The sequence below is a fragment of the Staurois parvus genome, unplaced genomic scaffold (assembly GCF_062004578.1).
Source record: "Staurois parvus isolate SC_StPar_1 unplaced genomic scaffold, SC_StPar_1.0 ptg000147l, whole genome shotgun sequence".
In the NCBI taxonomy this organism is placed as follows: Eukaryota; Metazoa; Chordata; class Amphibia; order Anura; family Ranidae; genus Staurois; species Staurois parvus.
Window position 1 is genome coordinate 21,533,050 of NW_028317943.1, and position 26,972 is coordinate 21,560,021.

At 43.7% G+C, this 26,972-nt stretch overlaps 1 protein-coding gene across 1 annotated transcript in view; it reads left to right on the top strand.

The window, feature by feature from the left end:
* The window catches only part of PTPRB (protein tyrosine phosphatase receptor type B), a 197,046-nt gene that overhangs the window by 8,946 nt on the left and 161,128 nt on the right, over positions 1–26,972 (top strand). The window contains exon 2 of the mRNA XM_089674108.1: positions 15,756–16,145. Within this exon, the coding sequence (XP_089530234.1) occupies positions 15,756–16,145 (390 nt within the window). The remainder of the gene's footprint in view (positions 1–15,755; positions 16,146–26,972) is intronic.

Genomic DNA, 26,972 nt, shown 5'->3' on the forward strand with positions numbered 1-26,972 from the left:
TTTTATGGGTGCTTTGGGTCATTGTCATGTTGGAAGGTAAACCGTCTCCCCATTGACAACTTTCTGGCAGAGGGCAGCAGATTTTCCTCAAGAATTTGACGGTATTTTGCCCTATCCATTTTTCCTTCTATCCTGACAAGTGCTCCAGTCCCTGCTGCCGAGAAACACCCCATTCTACTGTAGGAATGGTGTTATTTGGATGGTGTTCTGTTTTGGATTTCCGCAAGACATATCATTTAGTTTTTAAGCCAAATAATTCAATTTTAGTCTCATCTGACCATAACACCTTTTTCCATGTGACCTCAGAATCTTCAAGGAGCGTTTTGGCAAAGCTCAGTCGTGACTGCCTCAGGCCTTTCATGAGGAGTGTCTTTTTTCTTGCAACCCTCCCATACAAGTCACATTTGTGGAGAATTTGTGATATGTGTAAGTTGTCACATGCACACAATGATCATAAATTCCTGCAGCTGCTTCAGATTTGCTGTAGGCCTCTTGGTAGCCAGTTTCCTCCTGGCTTTTTCATCCAGTTTGGAGCAACATCCTGATCCAGGGAGGGTCTGTGTTGCACCAAATACCTTCCACTTCTTTAAGTTAGACTTCACTCTGCTTCTAGTCATTGATAAAGCCTTTGAAATGTTTTTGGATCCATCTCCTGACTTGTGCCTGTCCACAACTTTATCCTGGAGATCTTTTGACAGTGTCTTGCCACCCATAGCTGATTGTTTGCTCCAGTGTTTGCTTCAGTAGCACTATCAGGGACTGAAATGCTCCAGGAAAGCTCTTTTCATGCTGGGCTAATCAAAATGACCACAGATAATCACAGCTGAAAGTTGAATGTCTTTGTGTGCCATTTAGAGGGTGATTAGCTACACCTGATTGAATTTACAAGATATTTTTAGGAGAGGGTGATCCAACTCAGTGATTCTATTTTTGAATTTTGTTTGATTTTTTGTGACATGTTGGTTTTTTATTTGTTTGTTATAAGTTGCACTAAGTAAATAAAATTAGTGGATAAAACAAAAACTGTCTGTTTTCATTTCAGGCTGCAAGCAACAAAATGGGATTACTTTAAAGGGTGGTGATTCTTTTCTATATCCGCTGTACCTGGTTCAAGCTGCTTTTGGTTTCCCATTGACTTGTATGAGTAGAGAAGCAGTTTTGATGTGACCAAAACAAACATCAGCATAAGTTCCTATATGGTTCTTCCTACCTGATACCAATTTTGGAATCTCATTTCATCAGTGCCTGCTGATCAACTTTACAGATAATATGGTGACGGGATCGTCCAGCACCCAGGGGATGGATGCAGAACTGTGCCCCTCTCCTAATACATACCATAGAATCAGCTAACCACCTTGTGCATATTATTTGCAGCCCTGCTCCAACTGCCCATGGTTGGCATGGAGTGCGCATTGCCCCTGCATGGCCAGTCTCTTACATTCTTGTAGCTAGAAGGTATTTGCCCCTGCACAGTGTGTTTTTTGTTTTAGCTGTGGGCAGATGAGTGAAGAGTGGGCATGTTGGAGCATAGTATCACAGCAGTAGCTGTCAGAGCAGACATGAAACTGTGGCGACTGGTTGCTAGCAACTGATCTGGAGCATGTGCACAGTGAGGGGGGGACACCCCTCCTGCCCACCCCTCCTGCCCACACCTCGTACCGACCCTGATCATATTACTTATCCTGGAACAGGATTGATGAAAAATGTTAAACAAGGACACAGGAAAAAGAATCCAAAATGGGTTTTGGTTTTCCCCTACTTTACAAAAGCATTTTTATTTATGTTCTCATTTCCCTCACTTTCTGAAACCATAGTCCATTGGACAGGAAGTTAGGGGAAATCAGTCGAATGCAACCCCAGATAGCAGTAAAAACCTGACAAGGGTTTTAATTCTTCCTTATTGTATCCAAAGCTATCCAGAAAAAGGTTTTGGCTGGACATACATTTCAAACGTTACGTTTTAAATGAGTAGCATAGTTTGTGCTATTCAAATGTTTCAATAGAAATCACAGGAGTAACCCTCTATTCCTTCTCCTTGTATATAGAGAGTATACAACTAGAGATGAGCGAATCGAACATGGCGAAGTGGAATTCGTTTCGAATATTGGGAAATATTCGATTCGCGCCGAATCCGAAAATTAGCCAACTTCGGATGCACGAATCGAATTTTCCCAAAAATGGCGGCGACATGTGTGGCGACGGAGCGGGGATCTCTGGGAAGGCGCGCAGACAAGGCGCGCTGACCCATAATGCATTCATTCATGACATGTGATCGCATTAGCCAATCAGCAGCCAGCCAGCACTGTGTAATGGTGGAGCTATAAATTGCGGCCATCTTACAATTCTCCATTAGCCTGCGGTCATTCAAGAGAGACAGACCTGTCTGTATTAGGGACAGAGTTAGGGCCAGAGAGACTTTAGGGCCACAGAATCGTTACTTAGGGACACAGAATCGTTACTTAGGGACACAGAATCGTTACTCAGGGACACAGAATTGTTAATCAGGGACACAGAATTCTTACTCAGGGACAGACACAGAATTGTTACTGAGGGACACAGAATTGTTACTGAGGGACACAGAATTGTTACTGAGGGACACAGAATTGTTACTCAGGGACACAGAATTGTTACTCAGGGACACAGAATTGTTACTCAGGGACAGACACAGAAATGTTACTAAGGGACACAGAATTGTTACTGAGGGACACAGAATTGTTACTCAGGGACACAGAATTGTTACTCAGGGACAGACACAGAATTGTTACTGAGGGACACAGAATTGTTACTGAGGGACACAGAATTGTTACTGAGGGACACAGAATTGTTACTCAGGGACACAGAATTGTTACTCAGGGACACAGAATTGTTACTCAGGGACAGACACAGAATTGTTACTGAGGGACACAGAATTGTTACTGAGGGACACAGAATTGTTACTGAGGGACACAGAATTGTTACTCAGGGACAGACACAGAATTGTTACTGAGGGACACAGAATTGTTACTGAGGGACACAGAATTGTTACTCAGGGACACAGAATTGTTACTCAGGGACACAGAATTGTTACTCAGGGACAGACACAGAATTGTTACTGAGGGACACAGAATTGTTACTGAGGGACACAGAATTGTTACTGAGGGACACAGAATTATTACTCAGGGACACAGAATTGTTACTCAGGGACACAGAATTGTTACTCAGGGACAGACACAGAATTGTTACTGAGGGACACAGAATTGTTACTGAGGGACACAGAATTGTTACTCAGGGACAGACACAGAATTGTTACTGAGGGACACAGAATTGTTACTCAGGGACACAGAATTGTTACTCAGGGACACAGAATTGTTACTCAGGGACAGACACAGAATTGTTACTGACGGACACAGAATTGTTACTGAGGGACACAGAATTGTTACTCAGGGACACAGAATTGTTACTCAGGGACAGACACAGAATTGTTACTGAGGGACACAGAATTGTTACTGAGGGACACAGAATTGTTACTCAGGGACACAGAATTGTTACTCAGGGACACGGAATTGTTACTCAGGGACAGACGCAGAATTGTTACTGAGGGACACAGAATTGTTACTGAGGGACACAGAATTGTTACTCAGGGACACAGAATTGTTACTGAGGGACACAGAATTGTTACTCAGGGACACAGAATTGTTACTCAGGGACAGACACAGAATTGTTACTGAGGGACACAGAATTGTTACTCAGGGACACAGAATTGTTACTGAGGGACACAGAATTGTTACTCAGGGACAGACACAGAATTGTTACTCAGGGACACAGAATTGTTACTCAGGGACACAGAATCGTTACTCAGGGACACAGAATTGTTACTCAGTGACACAGAATTGTTACTCAGGGACACAGAATTGTTACTCAGGGACAGACACAGAATTGTTACTCAGGGACACAGAATTGTTACTCAGGGACACAGAATTGTTACTGAGGGACACAGAATCGTTACTCAGGGACACAGAATTGTTACTCAGGGACACAGAATTGTTACTCAGGGACACACACAGAATTGTTACTCAGGGACACAGAATTGTTACTCAGGGACACAGAATTGTTACTGAGGGACACAGAATCGTTACTCAGGGACACAGAATTGTTACTCAGGGACACAGAATTGTTACTGAGGGACACAGAATTGTTACTCAGGGACACAGAATTGTTACTCAGGGACACGGAATTGTTACTCAGGGACAGGCGCAGAATTGTTACTGAGGGACACAGAATTGTTACTGAGGGACACAGAATTGTTACTCAGGAACACAGAATTGTTACTGAGGGACACAGAATTGTTACTCAGGGACACAGAATTGTTACTCAGGGACAGACACAGAATTGTTACTGAGGGACACAGAATTGTTACTGAGGGACACAGAATTGTTACTCAGGGACAGACACAGAATTGTTACTCAGGGACAGACACAGAATTGTTACTCAGGGACACAGAATTGTTACTCAGGGACACAGAATCGTTACTCAGGGACAGACACAGAATTGTTACTCAGTGACACAGAATTGTTACTCAGGGACACAGAATTGTTACTCAGGGACAGACACAGAATTGTTACTCAGGGACACAGAATTGTTACTCAGGGACACAGAATTGTTACTGAGGGACACAGAATCGTTACTCAGGGACACAGAATTGTTACTCAGGGACACAGAATTGTTACTCAGGGACACACACAGAATTGTTACTCAGGGACACAGAATTGTTACTCAGGGACACAGAATTGTTACTGAGGGACACAGAATCGTTACTCAGGGACACAGAATTGTTACTCAGGGACACAGAATTGTTACTGAGGGACACAGAATTGTTACTGAGGGACACAGAATTGTTACTCAGGGACACAGAATTGTTACTCAGGGACAGACACAGAATTGTTACTCAGGGACACAGAATTGTTACTGAGGGACACAGAATTGTTACTGAGGAACACAGAATTGTTACTCAGGGACACAGAATTGTTACTCAGGGACACAGAATTGTTACTCCGGGACAGACACAGAATTGTTACTGAGGGACACAGAATTGTTACTGAGGGACACAGAATTGTTACTCAGGGACAGACACAGAATTGTTACTGAGGGACACAGAATTGTTACTGAGGGACACAGAATTGTTACTCAGGGACACAGAATTGTTACTCAGGGACACAGAATTGTTACTCAGGGACAGACACAGAATTGTTACTGAGGGACACAGAATTGTTACTGAGGGACACAGAATTGTTACTGAGGGACACAGAATTGTTACTCAGGGACAGACACAGAATTGTTACTGAGGGACACAGAATTGTTACTGAGGGACACAGAATTGTTACTCAGGGACACAGAATTGTTACTCAGGGACACAGAATTGTTACTCAGGGACAGACACAGAATTGTTACTGAGGGACACAGAATTGTTACTGAGGGACACAGAATTGTTACTGAGGGACACAGAATTATTACTCAGGGACACAGAATTGTTACTCAGGGACACAGAATTGTTACTCAGGGACAGACACAGAATTGTTACTGAGGGACACAGAATTGTTACTGAGGGACACAGAATTGTTACTCAGGGACAGACACAGAATTGTTACTGAGGGACACAGAATTGTTACTCAGGGACACAGAATTGTTACTCAGGGACAGACACAGAATTGTTACTGACGGACACAGAATTGTTACTGAGGGACACAGAATTGTTACTCAGGGACACAGAATTGTTACTCAGGGACAGACACAGAATTGTTACTGAGAGACACAGAATTGTTACTGAGGGACACAGAATTGTTACTCAGGGACACAGAATTGTTACTCAGGGACACGGAATTGTTACTCAGGGACAGACGCAGAATTGTTACTGAGGGACACAGAATTGTTACTGAGGGACACAGAATTGTTACTCAGGGACACAGAATTGTTACTGAGGGACACAGAATTGTTACTCAGGGACACAGAATTGTTACTCAGGGACAGACACAGAATTGTTACTGAGGGACACAGAATTGTTACTCAGGGACACAGAATTGTTACTGAGGGACACAGAATTGTTACTCAGGGACAGACACAGAATTGTTACTCAGGGACACAGAATTGTTACTCAGGGACACAGAATCGTTACTCAGGGACACAGAATTGTTACTCAGTGACACAGAATTGTTACTCAGGGACACAGAATTGTTACTCAGGGACAGACACAGAATTGTTACTCAGGGACACAGAATTGTTACTCAGGGACACAGAATTGTTACTGAGGGACACAGAATCGTTACTCAGGGACACAGAATTGTTACTCAGGGACACAGAATTGTTACTCAGGGACACACACAGAATTGTTACTCAGGGACACAGAATTGTTACTCAGGGACACAGAATTGTTACTGAGGGACACAGAATCGTTACTCAGGGACACAGAATTGTTACTCAGGGACACAGAATTGTTACTGAGGGACACAGAATTGTTACTCAGGGACACAGAATTGTTACTCAGGGACACGGAATTGTTACTCAGGGACAGGCGCAGAATTGTTACTGAGGGACACAGAATTGTTACTGAGGGACACAGAATTGTTACTCAGGAACACAGAATTGTTACTGAGGGACACAGAATTGTTACTCAGGGACACAGAATTGTTACTCAGGGACAGACACAGAATTGTTACTGAGGGACACAGAATTGTTACTGAGGGACACAGAATTGTTACTCAGGGACAGACACAGAATTGTTACTCAGGGACAGACACAGAATTGTTACTCAGGGACACAGAATTGTTACTCAGGGACACAGAATCGTTACTCAGGGACAGACACAGAATTGTTACTCAGTGACACAGAATTGTTACTCAGGGACACAGAATTGTTACTCAGGGACAGACAGAATTGTTACTCAGGGACACAGAATTGTTACTCAGGGACACAGAATTGTTACTGAGGGACACAGAATCGTTACTCAGGGACACAGAATTGTTACTCAGGGACACAGAATTGTTACTCAGGGACACACACAGAATTGTTACTCAGGGACACAGAATTGTTACTCAGGGACACAGAATTGTTACTGAGGGACACAGAATCGTTACTCAGGGACACAGAATTGTTACTCAGGGACACAGAATTGTTACTGAGGGACACAGAATCGTTACTGAGGGACACAGAATTGTTACTCAGGGACACAGAATTGTTACTCAGGGACAGACACAGAATTGTTACTCAGGGACACAGAATTGTTACTGAGGGACACAGAATTGTTACTGAGGAACACAGAATTGTTACTCAGGGACACAGAATTGTTACTCAGGGACACAGAATTGTTACTCCGGGACAGACACAGAATTGTTACTGAGGGACACAGAATTGTTACTGAGGGACACAGAATTGTTACTCAGGGACAGACACAGAATTGTTACTGAGGAACACAGAATTGTTACTCAGGGACACAGAATTGTTACTCAGGGACAGACACAGAATTGTTACTCAGGGACACAGAATTGTTACTGAGGGACACAGAATCGTTACTGAGGGACACAGAATTGTTACTCAGGGACACAGAATTGTTACTCAGGGACACAGAATTGTTACTGAGGGACACAGAATTGTTACTGAGGGACACAGAATCGTTACTGAGGGACACAGAATTGTTACTCAGGGACACAGAATCGTTGAATTAAAGAGTATGTCAGACAACACGCAGAGGAGTGGCAGAGGAGGCAATGTTTCAGGAGCGAGCAGACGTGGCAGCAGAGGAAGGGGTCGAGGCAGCACTAGTCGCAGCCAGAGGCCAGTGCTCCCGGTGTCATCCAGCGGTCGTGTCTCCACCGACAACCCTGCCGTCAGCGATTGGTTGGTTCGGTCGTCTTCCTCTTCCCAGGTCACCTCTGACACCTACAGCCAACGGTCGGTGGGTACGTCAGACACAACCGTTAGTTGGCATGGCCCGGGAGCAAGCCCACTGAAATCACGTGTCCTCTACCTGCCCCTGTCCTTTGGTGTTCCCTCACCAAGCGAAGTATCGCATGCTGTGGGCTCAGCCCCACTGTACAGTGAGGAAGAGCTAACAGAGGGCGGTCAGGAACGGGGAGAGACATCCGCCTCTTCAGCAGCCAGGCGAAGAAGTACTGGCGAGGAGAGTGGCTCGGTAGCCGGTCTAGAGACAGGTCTGTCTCCTGACCCACACGCAGCCGAGGGGGCTAGTAGTGAGGCGGAGACCCTAATTGATGATGATGAGGCTGATCGCACTTGGCAGCCTCGTCGTCATCAGGCTATTGCTTCCGCATCATCAGGAGAAGAGGGTGCCAGCTTGGCAGCGAGCAAAACAGTCGGTGGGTTGCCCAGGAGGCAGCAGGGTCGCAGCAGTGTCAGTGGAGCCAAACGGCCATGGAGTAGAGCACCAGCTCCACTGCAGCCTACCACCACGGCCAGTAGTGGTGCCGGTGTGCACGGAGGAAGTAGCAGTCAGCCAGTGAGGAGTAGCGGGGGCAAAGTTTCCTATTCGGCGGTGTGGCAATTTTTCGTCAAGCCGCCCGAGGAAGTAAACATAGCCGTATGTCGACTATGTGGCCAGAAAGTCAAGCGTGGCCAGGGGGCCCAAGTTGGGACTACAGCGTTGCGTCAGCATATGCAGCGTCGCCATTCGGTGGCCTGGGAAAACCGTGATAAAGATACGGCGGTTCTGCCTGCCCCAGCCCCCGCTCCATCACCCGCTCCGTTACCTGCTCCGTCACCCAACGTCAATCGCCCTCTATCAGCCAGTCAAGGCTCCAACACCTCTGCTGAGAGGAGTTGTCGCTCGTTGGCATCTTCCGCTCGTTCAGATGCTCCTTCTCCTGCTACTCCTCTTCACGGATTCTGTCAGCAGTCTTTCTTGGAATCCGTTTCCAAGAGACAACAGTTTGCGAGCACGCACCCGACGGTGCAGAAGCTGAACGTCCTCCTGTCCAAGTTGCTGGTGCTGCAGTCCCTCCCTTTCCAAGTGGTGGACTCAGCACCTTTCTGAGAAATGATGGCTTGTGCCGAGCCGCGGTGGAGAGTGCCAAGCCGGCATTTCTTCGCCAAAAAGGCAGTGCCAGCCCTGCATTCACATGTAGAAGAGATGGTGGGCCAGTCTTTGAGCATGTCGGTCTCTGCCAAAGTGCACGGCAGCGCCGACGTGTGGAGCTGTAACTACGGTCAGGGACAGTACATGTCATTTACGGCCCACTGGGTGAACGTGGTGCTGTCACAGCCGCACCAGCAACTTGGACAGGTCACGCCGCTTTTGCCTCCACGTTTGCACGTCCTTGGTCCAGAAAAGATGTCCGCCTCTACCACCTCTTCTTCCGCCGTGTCCTCAGCCACCACCCCCGTGCCAAGTCCCATTACCCGACCGGCATATCACATGTGCAGGGCGCAACGGTGTCATGCTGTGCTGCACCTGGTATGCCTTGGCGAACGTAGTCACACAGGGGAGGAACTTCTGAGTGTAATGAACAGAGAAATCGACAGATGGCTGTCTCCGCGCAAACTGAAAATTGGAACCATGTTGACCGACAACGGAAAGAACATGGTGTCTGCTCTGCGTCAAGGAAGTTTGTGCCATGCGCCATGCATGGCTCACGTGTTCAATCTGGTTGTCAAGCGGTTCCTAAAATCCACCATCCCACTGCAAGACATCCTTAAAATGTCACGTAAACTTTGCATGCATTTCAGCCATTCCTACACTGCAAAGCACACCCTCCTTGAGCTGCAGCGGCAGAACGGAATTCCACAGCATCGCCTGATCTGCGACGTTGCAACAAGGTGGAATTCAACCCTACATATGTTAGACCGCCTTTACGAACAGCGAAAGGCCATCACCGATTTCCTGATGTTACAAGCGGATAAAGGTACTCCCCTGTGTAACTTCGATGTCAGCCATTGGCAGCTCATGCGTGACACCTGCCGCTTGCTCAGGCCCTTTGAGGAGGCCACGCTATTTGTGAGTCGGCAGGACTATGGGATGAACGACGTCATTCCTCTGTTGCACGTCCTGGAACAAATGCTGTTAACAATGGCTGGTCAGGGTGCGGTAGACGTGGCGCACAGATCTCAACGCCACATGACCCCTGTGGGGGCAGGACAGGAAGAAGAGGAGGAGGTAGAGGAGGACATTGGTGCTCAGGAATTATTGAGTGAAATGGGTTGTTTTTTAACTCAGCGGACAGGAGTGGAGGAGCAGGAGCATCTGGTAGAGGAGGAGGAGGAGACAGAGGACCCAGACGCACCGTGGCAGTATGCTGTGGAGATGGAGGCAGGGAGTCCCTCGCATTCCTTGGCACAAATGGCCCATAGCATGCTCGGTTGCTTGCTACTAACCAGCCGCAGCAGCAGCAGCATCAGGTGGACCTGGAGCAGGACCTCAAACAACAGGCTTGGGCCTACTTGGACAGCACCCTGCCAACCGAGGTAGACAATCCCCTTGACTACTGGGCAACGAAACTTGACCTTTGGCCCCAACTAGCTGAATTTGCCCTTGAAAGGCTGTCATGCCCGGCCATTAGCGTGGCATCGGAGCGCGTGTTTAGTGCGGCAGGAGGTATTGTAACTCCGCGGAGGACACGACTGTCCACCCAAAGTGTGGAGAGACTCACGTTTGTGAAAATGAATCAGGCGTGGATTAGTCTGGATTTCAAACCACCAGTTCCTGACACAACTGACTAAATCCGCCATGAATCATGCCCCAAACATGTTATTATTTTTAACATAGGCCTCTGTATGGCCTTCAATTTAAGCTGCTTACGCTTCGCCACTCTGCCATGGGCCCCTGTACCGCCTCCTCTTGCTGCTGCCAGGTCCAGAGTGTCTCATGGGTCCCTGTACGGCCTCCCATTGCTGCTGTCTCCATCGCCACACTCTGCCATGTGCCACTTTCAGGTCTCCTCACACTGCTGGTGGGTTCCATTTTGTCATAGGGTGCTGGCAGATTACGGGCCTCCCATTGCTGCTGCCAGGCCCGTAATCTGCCATGGGCCCCCGTACCGACTCCTCATGCTGCTGCCAGGCCCGTAATCTGTCATGGGCCCCTGTACCGCCTCCTCATGCTGCTGCCAGGTCCAGAGTGTCTCATGGGTCCCTGTACGGCCTCCCATTGCTGCTGTCTCCATCGCCACACTCTGCCATGTGCCACTTTCAGGTCTCCTCACACTGCTGGTGGGTTCCATTTTGTCATAGGGTGCTGGCAGATTACGGGCCTCCCATTGCTGCTGCCAGGCCCGTAATCTGCCATGGGCCCCCGTACCGCCTCCTCATGCTGCTGCCAGGTCCAGAGTGTCTCATGGGTCCCTGTACGGCCTCCCATTGCTGCTGTCTCCATCGCCACACTCTGCCATGTGCCACTTTCAGGTCTCCTCACACTGCTGGTGGGTTCCATTTTGTCATAGGGTGCTGGCAGATTACGGGCCTCCCATTGCTGCTGCCAGGCCCGTAATCTGCCATGGGCCCCCGTACCGCCTCCTCATGCTGCTGCCAGGTCCAGAGTGTCTCATGGGTCCCTGTACGGCCTCCCATTGCTGCTGTCTCCATCGCCACACTCTGCCATGTGCCACTTTCAGGTCTCCTCACACTGCTGGTGGGTTCCATTTTGTCATAGGGTGCTGTATGGCCTCCCATTGCTGCTGCCTCCACCGCCACACTGTGGCTCCACACTCTGGTTTTGGCCCCGTGACTGCCCAAATGAGGGAAGTGTGCGGTGATTCTAAGATCGACGGCACTCATCTGCATGTCATACTGACTGACAGTATTATTTCTCTTCCCCAGCAGACTCCAAGGGCATTTAAATTAAAGGTACAGTGTTCTGCACTAATATAAAGGCTCTCTGAAGCCTAGAAACACCCTTTTTATAAGTTAAATTCGCAGCGAATATATTCGACTCGAATTGAATTTATTCCGCGAATTCGCCGAATCAGCCGAATCGAATTTTTGAATACTTCGCTCATCTCTATATACAACATATGATTATTCCCACCCAATCAAGAGTCTGTCCGTCCAATCCCAGCTTGCACTACTGTGTCAAGAGTGCAATGTACATATACTTAAATTCTAAAACTCCTAAACATTTACTTTATGAGGACACTTGTATTTAGACAAATATTGAAAACAAAGAAAACCATGAAAATGTAACAATGTAATGTATTGAGTCTGTCCAGGCATTGGATCAATGCTTAAGTGTTGTAATAGCTCCACTATAAATGTTCATTCTGTCATTTTTCTGTTGAAAAGTGCACTGATTTTATCTTGCGATTTGCAACATCTTAGAAGCCACATTGTATTGTATGTACACAGGGCTCTGAAGAATGCAGTCTTACTATTATACTTCAGCACAGTATCAACAGAATACCACACAAAAGTATCATTTTAACAAAGCTACAAGACTGTACAAAGAGAAGAATTACAATGTGGAATTTAATAGCTGTTATATCACATCATATTTGTGGTTATCACCATTGAAAAGGAGTTCTGAAAACATGTGTAAGATGACATTATATAAGGGGAATATGCAATTACAGACTCTGTATCATTCATTTTATCTAGATATTTGTCCACTGCTTTTGTTACATATGATTTCTTAGAGCAGTAGGAGCATTTTCATGTCTCTTGATCCAGCATATGGGCAGTCAGTTACTGATGTAGTGTTTAAAAATCAAACAACCCTTTGCATTTCATTAATTTTTTTGGATAGCAAAGTTATAGTTTTTACTGTCACTACCCTTGTAGTGACAGGAAATTACAATAGGGGGTAATCTTTATAGTTGTAGGCAAAGTGCTCCACTGCAAATAGTGGGTGCAGATCACTGTAAGTGGGCATGGAAAAGGAAAAATATGAGATAAATATGGTCCTCTAAACCAGTGATTCTCAACCTTTTTTCAGTCAAGTCAACCCTTTAAAATTATGGACAGTCCCGAGGCACCCTTTAAAATTACAGACTCTTGAGACACCCCATTCTAAAATGGGGTGCCTCAAGAATGTTCATAATTTTAAAAGGGCATCCTATTCTAAAATGTGAAAAACTTATCTAACAGTTTTATATAATGCAGCAACATCCACATATGTGGGACACCTGACATTACAGGCGATTTATTCTTCCAAAGCAGACACACTTTTGCACACTGGTACTGACTAGTATTCCAATGTTTCTCTTCTCCCTCAGTTTTTCTCCATCACTAAGCAAATGTGACCCCAGCACTGATGAAGAGGGGCAGGGGAGGGCAAACTAGATGCTGTGCCGGCAACCGACATCCTCCTTATCAACGGATGATGTCACTGGTTGTCAGGACTCAAAGGTCTTTATGGTGCACAATGAAAACCTGTGACTTTGTGTAACTAAAAGGCAGGCTTGTTCCACCCGCTGGCTTGTATACAAGTTCTGAGCAATTCTTAGACATTTTGCTAAGGCACCCCTGAAGAAACCTCAAAGCACCCCAGGGTGCCTGGGCACCCAGGTTGAGAAAGGCTGCTCTAAACAACAGTGCTAAATTCATAATTCACAAGGAAAAAATAAGCAATACATGAGCAACAAATAGGCTATCATTGCAATCCAATAGGCAGGCAACTAATGGGCAATTATGACAATGTGAGATCAACAAATGGGCAATCCTGACAATACAGAGGCAACAAACAGTCAATTATGACAATATGTTGCCAGAGTGAGTGAGGGTGAGAAAAAGTACAAGCAAGGGAGTGTGAGAGGGAATGACAGGGAGAAAAAGAAAATGAATAACAGAGAGTGATGGGGAGGGGGTATAATGTAAGAGGAAAAGTGCAAAAAAAGGAGTGCAAGTGGGAAGAAGAGAGGGAAAGTGAGAGGGAGAGTAAAGGAGATAGAGGAAGAAAGAGAGAGAAGAGGGAGAGGGGATGTCCCTTCAGGCACTTTTGGTCTTGCGCAGTGAAAGAAACCATTTTCGATGCACTTGCTAACTTATCATCTTGTGATCCTGTGCCACTAATACCAAACAGTAAAAATGTCAGCCAACACAATCAGTGTCATCAGGGCTTCTTTTGGCCAGAGAATAGATGCAGGTGCTCACCTCCCTCCTTCCCCCTTCCCTAGGAGAGTAGTAAAGCAGAATGCGCACACAGTTTGCCATACCGAATGATAGGTGTGGCCAAACTGCACCAACAGTGGAGGGTCTTCAAGGGGCAGTACTCACAGTACAGAGTCTACTTACTGTACTGTACTGCTTATATTTGCTGTATACACAGCATGCATATGCCATGGTTCTTGTACCCACAAAATATGATTTAATTACCGTGGTGACACAGAGTCTAATAGGCACATACAACACTCAACACAATTCTTTTTTTTAATACATATGCTTTTCAGCCTACTTTAAAGCGTTACAAAACCCAGGACCCTGCATTCACTATATCTGTTCTCCCACAGTACACAGAACATGGAAATGCAATTATTTTAGCAAATATAAACTGCTAAATACCTTTTCTCATCAGCAGTTAGAGCAGTCTTGTGACTTCTATCAGTATCCAGCAGAGCACTGGTTAAAGCTTATAGGAGGAGTTTTCATTCTCCTGTAGGAGGATGCAGAACCCTTGTCTGGACAGTGCTGATCGGCACTGTGCTGATCACATGCACTCTCCCAAGAAAAAAAAAAACCTCTCTAGCCATACACACCAAACTGAGCATGTGCAGAGTGACTCCATGACAATGTTCTATCAGGGGATATTTAGGAGACACTGAAAGAAGGGGAGCATCAAAGACAGGTTAAAACATCCTTTTTACACAACATGAAGAATTAACTCTTTAGGTCCCACAGTGAGTATAACAAGCATGCTTTACTGCATATACAGACTGATATTACTGTTGTGGGTTTAGTAACAATTTAAAGAATAACTTAATGAAATAGCCAGTGACAACGTTTTTGAGACAATAAAGACTGTGGTCAGAACTATTGGTGGTCAGTGGTAGGCTATAAAAATACCCCCAAGCTATGTTGGTTAGTGGCTGGCTGCTGACTCTAAGCAGGGTTGCCATTAGAATTTGTGGGGCCCCCTATGGCCTCTTTCTCAGGCCTGAATACCCCCAAAAAAAGTCCTAGTGGTCCAGTGGGGAAAGTGTCCAATGCTGTATCTGTCTCTCACTGCTTCTAAGACAAAGAACTGAGCAATCAAAGATCACTGATCGCTCAGTTCTTGGTCTTCTCTGAGCAGAGTGCAGGTGACTGTTAGTCACCAGCTCTCTAATCTGCCCCTCCAATGCTTACTGGAGCACAACGCTGTGGAAGGGAATGAGGGACCGGAGCAGCTCGCTGAGAGGTTGAGCCAGCTTCTGGTCCAGACATCTGGGTGGACCCCAACATTAAAGTCAGGATCTCTCCAGAGTCTGCACTGGCTCTGGGAAGTCAACCTACAGCATGTTAAAGCAGGTCACAGGAGTGCAGAGCAAAGTGCAAAGTGTAACCCACAGGAAACGAGCTTTGGCCCTACTTCTCCTTTTAAACCTGTCCCATAGTCAGCTGTAGGCCTGCTACCAATTCTCAAGTAAACAAGGGTAGTGAGTGGTGGCCCATTGAACAATGCTCTATGAGCATAGAAAATTGGGGCCTACCAGCTGATCCTCTAGCCAGATCCTGGCTGTGATGAAATGTTTGCTGCTGCTGGTTTTTTGTAGAGGGTGAAATAGAGATAACAGCATTACTATTATATTTCATATATTTCATGTTATGTGTTGTTTGGTTACACTGATATATTTTTTCTCTTTCAGAGAGCTTTCAGATTTTTGATGAGCAGAAGAGCGTATGTATTATTGGAGGTAAAGTTGTGAATGTCGGAAGATGCAATGCAACACATCGCAGTCAGCAATGGAAATGGACAGAAGAAGGGAAGCTACTACAATTGAAAACTTCAAAGTGCCTAAGCGTCTCCTTATCTTCTCCCTCACATTCTCGTCCAGCAATCCTTATAGACTGTGCAAAGGCACCTGTATGGACATGCCATGAAAATGAAGGCCTTCTTGAGGTTGAAAACACCTCTTTATTCCTTAGAAAACAATGGACGAAGGTTGTAGTTAAAATGAAACACCCCAACTCATGGAAAAGACTAGAAATGGATGAAAAAGGGAACCTTGCAACTGAAAATATATGTCTGGAGAAAAGTAAGTACAATAATATTTGTTATTTAGAGATCAGGAAGAAAAAAAATATAAAGTAACGTTTGTGCCTAGTTAAAAAATGTTTTTTTAGTTTTGGATAAAGTTGGCAAGGGTTAGAAGTTCTGTAATTTTTTATTACACCTATCTTTAACTATGCGCTCACGGTTTAGAACTAACTCACATTGGTATACTTATGTGTACACCCATGTGAGGCCAGCTTTTTGCCTTCACAAGAAGCACAGGTGTTCCATGCATGTACTGTATGTGCTGGAAGTCCCAGTCATATCAACTGGGACACAATGGCTGCACCCTGTCTGCATTCAGGCACCTGCAGATGCCAGTACATTGGGAGCAGCAGCAGTGTCCATGTACCTTCTGCTTCCCAATTGACAGGAAAGGGACTGCTTGCATGTGCAAGCACAGAACATCTGTGCATCCCATCCAGCCACTTAAGTACACCTAAGTGATGGAGGTCTTCCCCTCACATCCCATTCTAGTGAATTATCCATCCTAAGACAGACGTGAGGAGTCTTCCCAAAAACACAGATGCAGTAAAAACATGACAGGGGTTGGAACCCTTCCTCTATTCAAAACTAAAACCACTGAGTTAAGATGTGCTTTAAAAAAGGTGATGACAGTAGCTAAAGAGTGAAACAGCAAGTCGAAATTATTGCTGAATAGGGAGAGTGTGGGGCAACTGCTAGGATAAATACCTTTTGAATTGTCTGTTAAAAGTAGAAAGCCTTTTAAATATAGCAGCATTATTAAAAAAGTAAAGCTTGATTGTGATGTAAAAAAATGTAATCTGAGTGCTGTTAAAGGGAAAGCAAACTGACAAGTATTTAAGTATATAGTAGATATGTTTACCAGATTTTCAAAATAAAATTTGGTGTACCTTGATGGCCACACCCACTTTTGACCACACCCAAAAAAACACGCCCTCATTTGTAACCAGACCCATACAATCACACTCCATTTTTTACACACCCTCAAGCAATTGGGCACAGACATTTAAGCAAGAGGCAATAATTCAACATATGAAGACAAAAGAAAAGATTTTAAATAAGAGGCAAGAAGATTTTAATTAAGAGGGATGTCCTGAAGGTGTCAAGAAGAAACATATGGATAGATCTGTACAGGTTAGCCTGCATGTGCTTCCTTCCTTGTTTGTCCTATGCAGTGGAATGTAGCTTATCCCACCCTAATGTTAAACCATTTTATGCAACTTTATACATAGCAAGGTGTAATTATGTACAACAACCATTCAAATCAATATCTGATTGGATGCCTTATATTACTGCACTTTGCAAGTCACCATTGCTCTGTGTACACTATTTTATTGTATAAAGAGGACAAGGCCATATTCTAACCTGCAGGCTGTGCAAGTTCTAGGACAAACAGGGAATAATTCTATTCTGATACAATATACATGCAAATAAAACTAACAGGCTTGACAAATAAGGGAAACGGTAACTAACAAAGTACAGTAGCTGACAGCAATAATAAAAACCAACCCTCTTCCTGTGCCCCTCCCACAGTTTCATTGCAGTTTCATGTTTACTTATCTGGACACATGATCCTGCACTTTGTATATCGTCATTGACCATCCTAGGGCACACTCCAAGTGCCTCCACCTAGCTATGCTGCTGATGCTGGGAACATTTCCAGGTTCCTTTTTTTGCTGGGTACAGACCCCTCAAAATGAGTACTATCCCTGGAAAACAGGGATAGATGCCAACCATAAAGTAGAGTCTGCTGGGCTGGTAGTTACCTACCAACATCTTACATCTTATTAGAGAGTTCCCCTTTATTTGGTAGACCACAACACCCCTGAGAGATATAACATAAAAGTCATTTATGTCTCAAATGTGTACCAAAAATGAAATATACAATATTATTATGCTTTTTTTTAATATATTTGTATCAAGCTTTTAAATGTAACAAATACTGTTCTGTTTAAATCAAAGCACTGAAAGCATGATCTCTATAACTGAGTTAGCATAACTTACAGTCTCAGTAGATTGGCAGACAGTGACTCGATCCAAATGACATCTTGCAGATCGTAGAAAGCTTTAATCCAAAAACTTGTGCAGATCATAACAGATGAACATCAAATAGGGCAAGACATCATAGTGGGCTAGAGTCACTAGAACTGGTTCACTCAGAATCTGGAATCTGATTTGCAGAGTTGCACCAGATTTTGTACTCTCCAGTTTTACTAACCTCTACAGTGTCTAGCTACAGCAGAATACAGAACATGTTATGAATGGAGGCTAAAGTAGGAAGAAGAAGGGAGGGACTAACTACATAGATCATGCTCTAGCTCAGGATGGAGATAGGGACAAAATGATTAAAGATTAACAAACAGGCAATGCTTGTGTAACATAAATAAATACAACAGATACAACTGCACCCAATACTACAAAGACAATACACCATAAAAACAATGAAAAGAAAGAAAAAAGAGAAATACAATATAATTTTAAACTATGTTTTGGTTGCATGATCCTTAATATTAATTATTTTTAAAAATATTTTTATATTTTGCTGACTTAAAGGAAACCTGAGCTGAGTAAAATATGGAGGCTGCCATTGTTAATTTCCTTCTACAAAGATAATTTCCTGGCTCCCTCTGGCTTCAGTACTTTGAGTCACTGACCTGAAATAAGTATGCGGCCAATGAAGGCAGAATTAAGTCATAACTCTTGGACTCTTGGTCTGCATACTTGTTCTTAGCCACTACATAATGAAAAAGCAAAACAAAAGACCAAAATAAATCAAAGAGAGCCTTCTATATCCCCTATTCCACAGCTTGTCTTTTTATCTGTTATACAATTGTGCCCAGGCACTCTGATTGATTCATGAACTGATTAATAGGACATATTGTGAACATTGTTTCTGGTTCTTCCAAACTAGTGAAGTAGGAAGAGCTGGTGTTTTTGAAGGGTTCGTATTTGTTTGTTTTTTAAATTTTTGTATCGTATTTCCTATTGAAACAGTCTCCTACCAAAAGGCCATAAAGAAATTTAAAAAAAAGAGAAAAGACCGAACACACAGTGTACAATATGCTTGCTATCATGGCAGCTGACGTTTTTGCAAAAATCTTTGTTCACTTTGAATGGATTGCATATGTATCTACTTTACATTTACAGTATTTTGCACAACAGTTTAAAAGTAGAAGAGAAGGGTCTCCTGTACAAACTATTATATTTTTGCAAATGTCCTATTTTAATTTTCATGTAGTTCTCTATGCCATTTTTGCATGAGAAATTGCTTAGTGTTCTGACTATTCTTGCTTATATAAAATGTAGTATTATCTCTAAATAGTACTTGATATGTTAATAATATAACTGCAGCAACCAAAAGTTATTAGTTAATTACAGGTAAATAGGAACAAAAAGTTCCAGATACGTCCCTACATATAACATGATTTCTAGGTTTGGGATAGTCGCTGGGTTTTGGATTTCTATAAGTGTACATAGTGTGACAGTTACAGTACACCTTTTTGTCTTCTACCAAGTGCTCTATAGTTGATAATGATGGTTATTGATTAGGTGATCTGTTAGTTATATGATCTCTAATAGCTTTTTTAATGTCTGCCTAATGAATACTGTATACGGATCAGTAGGTGATTTTATGAGCTACAGTATAATCTGTTTAGATAGTGTTTGTGCTTTATTAAATCAATTTTGTTATAAATTTAGGAAACACAAAAGTAATTGTTTAACTACAGGGATAAACTGTAGTATTGCCATTATAAAGCATATATAGGTTTTTTTACAACCCTAAATAGATCTATTGTGCAATATACTATATATCAGGGGCGGACTGACCATTTGGAAACTCGGGCACTGCCCGAGGGCTGGGGTCAGTAGGGGGCCCCATGAGATGCCCCTGGTATCTTTTTCATAGGCTTTTTTGAGTTTGGGCAAGGACACAGGGGCCCCATGATCCCCTATTGCCCGGGGGCCCCATGAGTTGTCAGTCTGCCCCTTATATATATATATATATATATACACGCACACTATATTGCCAAAACTTTAATGGCATCCCAGTCTTAGTCTGTAGGGTTCAATATTGAGTTGGCCCACCCTTTGCAGCTATAACAGCTTCAACTCAAATTCAGCTTCAACTTGGGGGAATCCATGGTGGGGAAGGATCTGGGAGTTCTGGTAGATCACAAGCTTAATAATGGCATGCAATGCCAAGCTGCGGTTTCTAAAGCGAGCAAAATCCTCTCTTGTATTAAAAGAGGTATAGACTCCAGAGAGAGAGATATCATATTACCCCTGTACAAATCATTAGTAACACCTCATCTGGAATATGCAGTTCAGTTTTGGGCACCAATTCACAAAAAGAACATTGGGGAACTGGAGAAAGTACAGAGAAGGGCAACCAAACTGATAAGAGGCATGGAGGAGATCAGCTATGAGGAAAGATTAGAGGAACTGAATTTATTCTCCCTTGAGAAGAGGAGATTAAGGGGGGATATGATCAACATGTATAAATACATCAGTGGTTCATATAGTGAACTCGGTGTAGAGCTATTCACCCTGAGGTCATCACAGAGGACGTCTAGAGGAAAAAGAAATGTAATCTCCAAACACGGAAAGGTTTCTTCACAGTAAGAGCTGTGAAAATGTGGAATAGACTCCCTAAAGAGTTGGTTCTGGCCAGCTCAGTGGATTGCTTTAAAAAAGGCCTGGACTCTTTCCTAGATACACAGAATATAACTGGATACTAACATTTATAGGTAAAGTTGATCCAGGGAATATCCGATTGCCTCTCGGGGGATCAGAAAGGATTTTTTTCCCTGAAGGAGCAAATTGCATCATGCTTTGCTGGGTTTTTTTGACTTCCTCTGGATCAACTATGGGTGTAGGATTATAACTTTTTTTTTTTTTTTTTAGATGGCTGAACTGAATGGACTTTTGTCTTTTTTCAGCCAGAATAACTATGTAACTATGTAATTCTTCTAGGAAGGCTGTTCACAAGATTTAGGAGTGTGTCTATGGGAATGTTTGACCATTCTTCCTGAAGAGCATTTGTGAGGTCAGGCACTGATGTTGGACAAGAAGGCCTGGCTCGCAATCTCTGCTATAATTCATCCCGAAGGGGTTCTATCGGGTTGAGGTCAGGGCTCTGTGCAGGTCAGTCAAGTTCCTCCACCCCAAACTCACTCATCCATGTCTTTTTGGACCTTGCTTTGTGCACTGGTGCGCAGGCATGTTGGAACAGGAAGGGTCCATCCCCAAACTGTTCCCACAAGGTTGGGAACATGAAATTGTCCAAAATGTCTTGGTGTGCTGACACCTTCAGAGTGCCCTTCACTGAAACTAAAGGGCCAAGCCCAACCTCTGAAAAACAACCTCACACCATAATGCCCCCTCCACCAAACTTTACACCTGGCACAATGCAGTCAGGCAAGTACCGTTCTCTTGGCAATCACTAAACCCAGACGTGTCCATCGGATTACCAGACAGAGAGGCATGATTAATCACTCCAGAGAACACATCTCCACTGCTCTAGAGTCCAGTGGCAGCGTGATTTACACCAATGTATCCGACTCTTTGAATTGCACTTGGTGATGTAAGGTTTGGATGCAGCTGCTTGGCGATGGAAACCCATTCCATGAAGCTATCTACACACTGTTGTGCTAATTTGAAATTCACACGAAGTCTGGAGGTCTTTAGCTATTGACTCTGCAGATAGTTGGCAACTTCTGCACACTGTGCGCTTTGGTATGCGCTGACCCCGCTCTGTCATTTTAGGTGGCCTACCACTTCATGGCTGAGTTGCTGTTTTTCCCAGTTGCTTCCACTTTGTTATAATACCACTAACAATTGACTGTGGAATATTTAGTAGCAAGGAAATTTCACGGATAATTTTATTGCATAGGTGGCAACCTATCATTATACCACACTTAAGAGAAAGTTGTGAGTGCTCTGAATGAAATGAAGCAGCCAAGCATCAAAAAAGTATACCAAAAACCTCGCAAACATATGAATATAAAAGATGCGGCGCTATATCACAACTATAATTATGCTAAAATATCCAAGGTATATGTGATGATTAGGTGACTAATAAGAAACCACAAATATTCTGTCACAAACAGAGTGACATGCAGTGCAAAACAGTCTTAGTGACAATCCCTCTCCTTCAAAAGGTGCTTCTTCCACGCGGTGATAGTGAAAAGGTAAAGCTGTGCACTCACCAGATGCACAGTTTAACTGCGCATTTAAAGATGAACTCTTTTCCAAATCCACCGATTATTTCTTAAAGGTCAGGTCAGGCCAGATATTCCTTCCCCTGTTGTATTGCTGACAATTCACGGTCTCTCCTTTAGGTGGCTCTATAGGTGATAAGTGACTCACCAAGGGCCACAAAAAAAGGAGACCAATAGCATGATACCGTTTCAAAAAGGTTTGGATTTTATTTCCATACAGTATACAGGTAAAGGGAAAAAAACACACTGACCATGAGGTGAATTTAAAAGATGGCCGCCGGGACCTCCATTGTGCCGGCGGCAGAGAGATAGTGACGCTGTAGCTCCTTCCTGACGCGTTTCGTTCTAGTCGCACATCATCAAAGGGGAAAGCTTCAGGCTGAAGCTTTCCCCTTTGATGATGTGCGACTAGCACGAAACGCGTCAGGGAAGGAGCTACAGCGTCACTATCTCTCTGCCGCCGGCACAATGGAGGTCCCGGCGGCCATCTTTTAAATTCACCTCATGGTCAGTGTGTTTTTTTCCCTTTACCTGTATACTGTATGGAAATAAAATCCAAACCTTTTTGAAACGGTATCACGCTATTGGTCTCCTTTTTTTGTGGCCCTTGGTGAGTCACTTATCACCTATAGAGCCACCTAAAGGAGAGACCGTGGATTGTCAGCAATACAACAGGGGAAGGAATATCTGGCCTGACCTGACCTTTAAGAAATAATCGGTGGATTTGGAAAAGAGTTCATCTTTAAATGCACAGATAAACTGTGCATCTGGTGAGTGCACAGCTTTACCTTTTCACTATCAGCGCGTGGAAGAAGCACCTTTTGAAGGAGAGGGATTGTCACTAAGACTGTTTTGCACTGCATGTCACTCTGTTTGTGACAGAATATTTGTGGTTTCTTATTAGTCACCTAATCATCACATATACCTTGGATATTTCAGCATAATTATAGTTGTGATATAGCGCCGCATCTATTATACCACACTTGAATTCACTGAGCTCCTAAGAGCGACCCATTCTTTCACAAATGTTTGTAGAAGCAGTCTGCATGCCTAGGTTCTAATAACTGTAAAGATTGTAGTACTGATTCCTGTCAAACTATGTAAGAAGAAAGAAGCAGTCTAACAATACATTTGTGATCTGTTTAATAGTGCCATCCATAATACTGAGAACCACCCTAGCAAAAAGTATATTTTTAATATTTATTTTAGAAAGTTATAATTAATACTATCTGGCATATTAACCCCTAATTAAGTCTACATTGCACGTTAAATATAATACAGTCCTTTCTTTTCAATTAACCTGTGCAAAAAAAAAACTTTGACTGTCTTCCAAATGTTCATGCAGCATTTGGCACGTTGAGTTTCCTGTGGAAGGAAAGGCAGGTCCTTTCAGCACACTTACTTCGTGTTACGATACTTGACTGTGATTTTCACCGTTCAAGGCCATATTTATTCATATGCCAAACAAGTGCTGAAAGAAATCCATCATTATTATGGCACAGACATACTTTTTATCAGTGGTGGTCAATTTGAAAATGATAGAAGGTCACAAATGTGGCCCCTGACATGTCAAGAGCGCCCCACATAGGCAGCGTGTATTGAGGAGTATTGTGTCAAGTTAGGCAGCCCATTCTGGATGAATGAGCTGAAACGCATCTCAAAGATGCAAAATTGTGGTCCTGCTGCATTTTTTTTTTTTACGTATTGCAGTGCACACAAGTCCCTTCATTGGTATGGGTGACAGTAATAGTAACCCTCAGAACTGGTGCCAGTGGCTGCAATCAAAACCTCCAGTGTTGGTGTCAGTGACTGCAAAAAAAACCAGTGTTAGTATCAGTGCATGCAATAGTACCCCTATCGTTTGTGTCAATGGCCCCAGTAATAACTCCCAGTGCTGGTGTCAGTGGATGCAACAATAACCCCCTGCATTGGTGACAGCAATAACAACCACCAGTATTGGTGGCAGTGGATGCAACAATAACCCCCTGCATTGGTGACAGCAATAACAACCACCAGTATTGGTGGCAGTGGATGCAACAATAACTCCCAGCATTGGTGTTAAAGGCTGTAATAATAACCTGCAGCACTTTTGACTGTGGCCACAATAAAATCCCAGCATTTGTATCAGTGAATGCAATAATAACTCTCATCATTGGTGTCAGACATAGGAAAAATAAACCCCACATTAGTGACAGTGACTGTCATGATAACATCCGGTATTGTTGTCAGTGGTAGTACTATGTTACATCACACACATTTGTGGTCAGTGGCAGTACTAATACCCCCACAAGTTAGGGTTTAGATCTGCTCTGATCACCAGTGCAATAAGCAAGGCACTTAATGCAGTGACCACAGCAACTGATCAGAAATCAGTTTACTGAAGCCACACCAATACTACAAGGTGCATTAGACAGCTATAGATGGTTTATGATTGGTTCACTCTCACCACCCAGGGAATATTTAGCTAGTTCTAGAAGCTGCTGATGGCAAGCTATTTTGACTCCACAGTGTACCAGTAAATCCAGATCTTTCTGAATCTTAGATTTACCCAACATTTCCTAACAATATCATTGTTAGATTTTACCTTGCTGGTATTCATGTGATTTTTAAAGTGTATCTGAACCCAAAAACAAAATTAAAGCACAACTCTAGGAAAAGTAAAGGCCTGCCCTGCAATGTGACTGTGCCGACACAGAGAGGGTTACTTGCTTGTTTCTGTCTAGAGCAGAGTTCTCCAAACTTTCTAACCAAAGGGCCACTTTACTGTCCTTCAAACTTTAGGGGGGCTGGATTGTGGCCAGTGGGTGAAGAAAGCGCCCTGGCATCACTGGGAGTAAACAATGCCCCATCATTGGTATTATTAATTAGAGAGTACTAATGTACCATCATTGTTGTCAATAGGAGGAATAATACCCCATCACTGGTGTCAGTGGGAGGAATAGTGCCCAATCATTCGTATCAGTGGGAGGAATAGTGCCCAATCATTCGTATCAGTGGGAGGAATAGTGCCAAATCATTACTGTCAATGGGAGGAATAGTGCCCTATCATTGGTGTCAATGGGAGGAATAGTGCCCAATCATTGGTATCAGTGGGAGGAATAGTGCCCAATCATTACTGTCAATGGGAGGAATAGGGCCCAATCATTGGTGTCAGTGGGAGGAATAGTGTCTCTTCATTAGTGTCAGTGGAAGAAACAGTGCCCCATCATTGGTATTAGTGAGAAGAATAGTGCCCCTTCATTGGTGTCAGTGGGAGGAATAGTGCTACATCATTGATGACAGTGGGAGGAATAATTCCCCATCATTGGTGTAACCTTGCTTCCTATCAGGCCATTTCACGCCATCATCATGCGGTGGAGTTCGCTGAAAAAAAGTGTGGCATGCAGTACTTTTTTCAGCACAGAATGACACCATTCATTGCACTGCACAGTGCTGCAGCCAACAAAACCTAATCAAATGCCACTTTGCTATATTTCAAAAAAGTCTGCAAAAAAAAAGAGGAAGCAGCACATCAGCATCACTGTATTTACACTGCGCACCAGCTGCAAAGTTCAAACGCAGCTGTTGATGTGCATGGAACAGTACATGATCATATTTGTAACAAAATTCCCCCAGCCCTCCTTTTTAGCCCTCTGAATACTCAGAACTAAGTCTCTTTCCCCCACAGCTCTGTACTCCCCTCCTCTGATGGTAGGTGGTTCTATAGAATAGTAACGTCTACCTGGGACCATTCACGAATACCAGGACTGGTAACAATATGGATTTATTTCTGCTGAAACAAGGAATACAACAAGAATTGTTCCATGTTACATCCTCTTAGACTAAAGGAGCATTAGACCCTTTTATAATTGGCCTTAAGAGCATCAGTTCAATGGAAAATATTAGAATCCTTCACCAATAAACATGAGCCATTCAGTAAATATGATCAGTAACTATTGGTCGTAATAATAAAACCAGTTTTCTTTTTTTTTTTTTAAATCCAAACAACTTTTATTGTCAAGACAATGAACAGGGTTTACAGAATCAACAATAATATTACTGTACTAGCAGAATTATGCATAGGTAAAACCATTTTTCTATCCTTTCATTTTTATTTCGTGTCCATAAACAACTTTTGACAGGTGTAAACCTCTGACATTTCCTTTTATAGTGTGTAGATTTCTCAATCCAGAGCAATAACTGTCATTTCTGTCTGCTGCCTTCTTCCTCTGCTATCTGCATGAATCACTTCTGACAAGTTTTCTTGACACCAAGAGAAAAAAAGGTGACGGGGAGGGATCTCCAGCACATAGTCTGTGTCAGCTTCAGCTTTTCATACTGAGCTCTGCAGAGTGTAACTTCAGCTCCCAACCCCCCTCCCCTTACCCCCCCCCCCCGCCCTCCCGTGTTTTCAGAGCTGAGAGCGCCTGTATAAATTCAGCACTTTGAACAGAGCAAGGGCTACAGATAAACAGGTACAAATTATGTAGGAGGATTTGTTTCATCTCTGTGTACCACCTGTGGCCAGTCACTTCACTGGGTATGTGTAAGAGTTCATAACCGCTTTGAATGCTGTTTGCATCCCTGATAAGTTTTCCCAGAGGAATTTTTGTATTCCTGTTTTG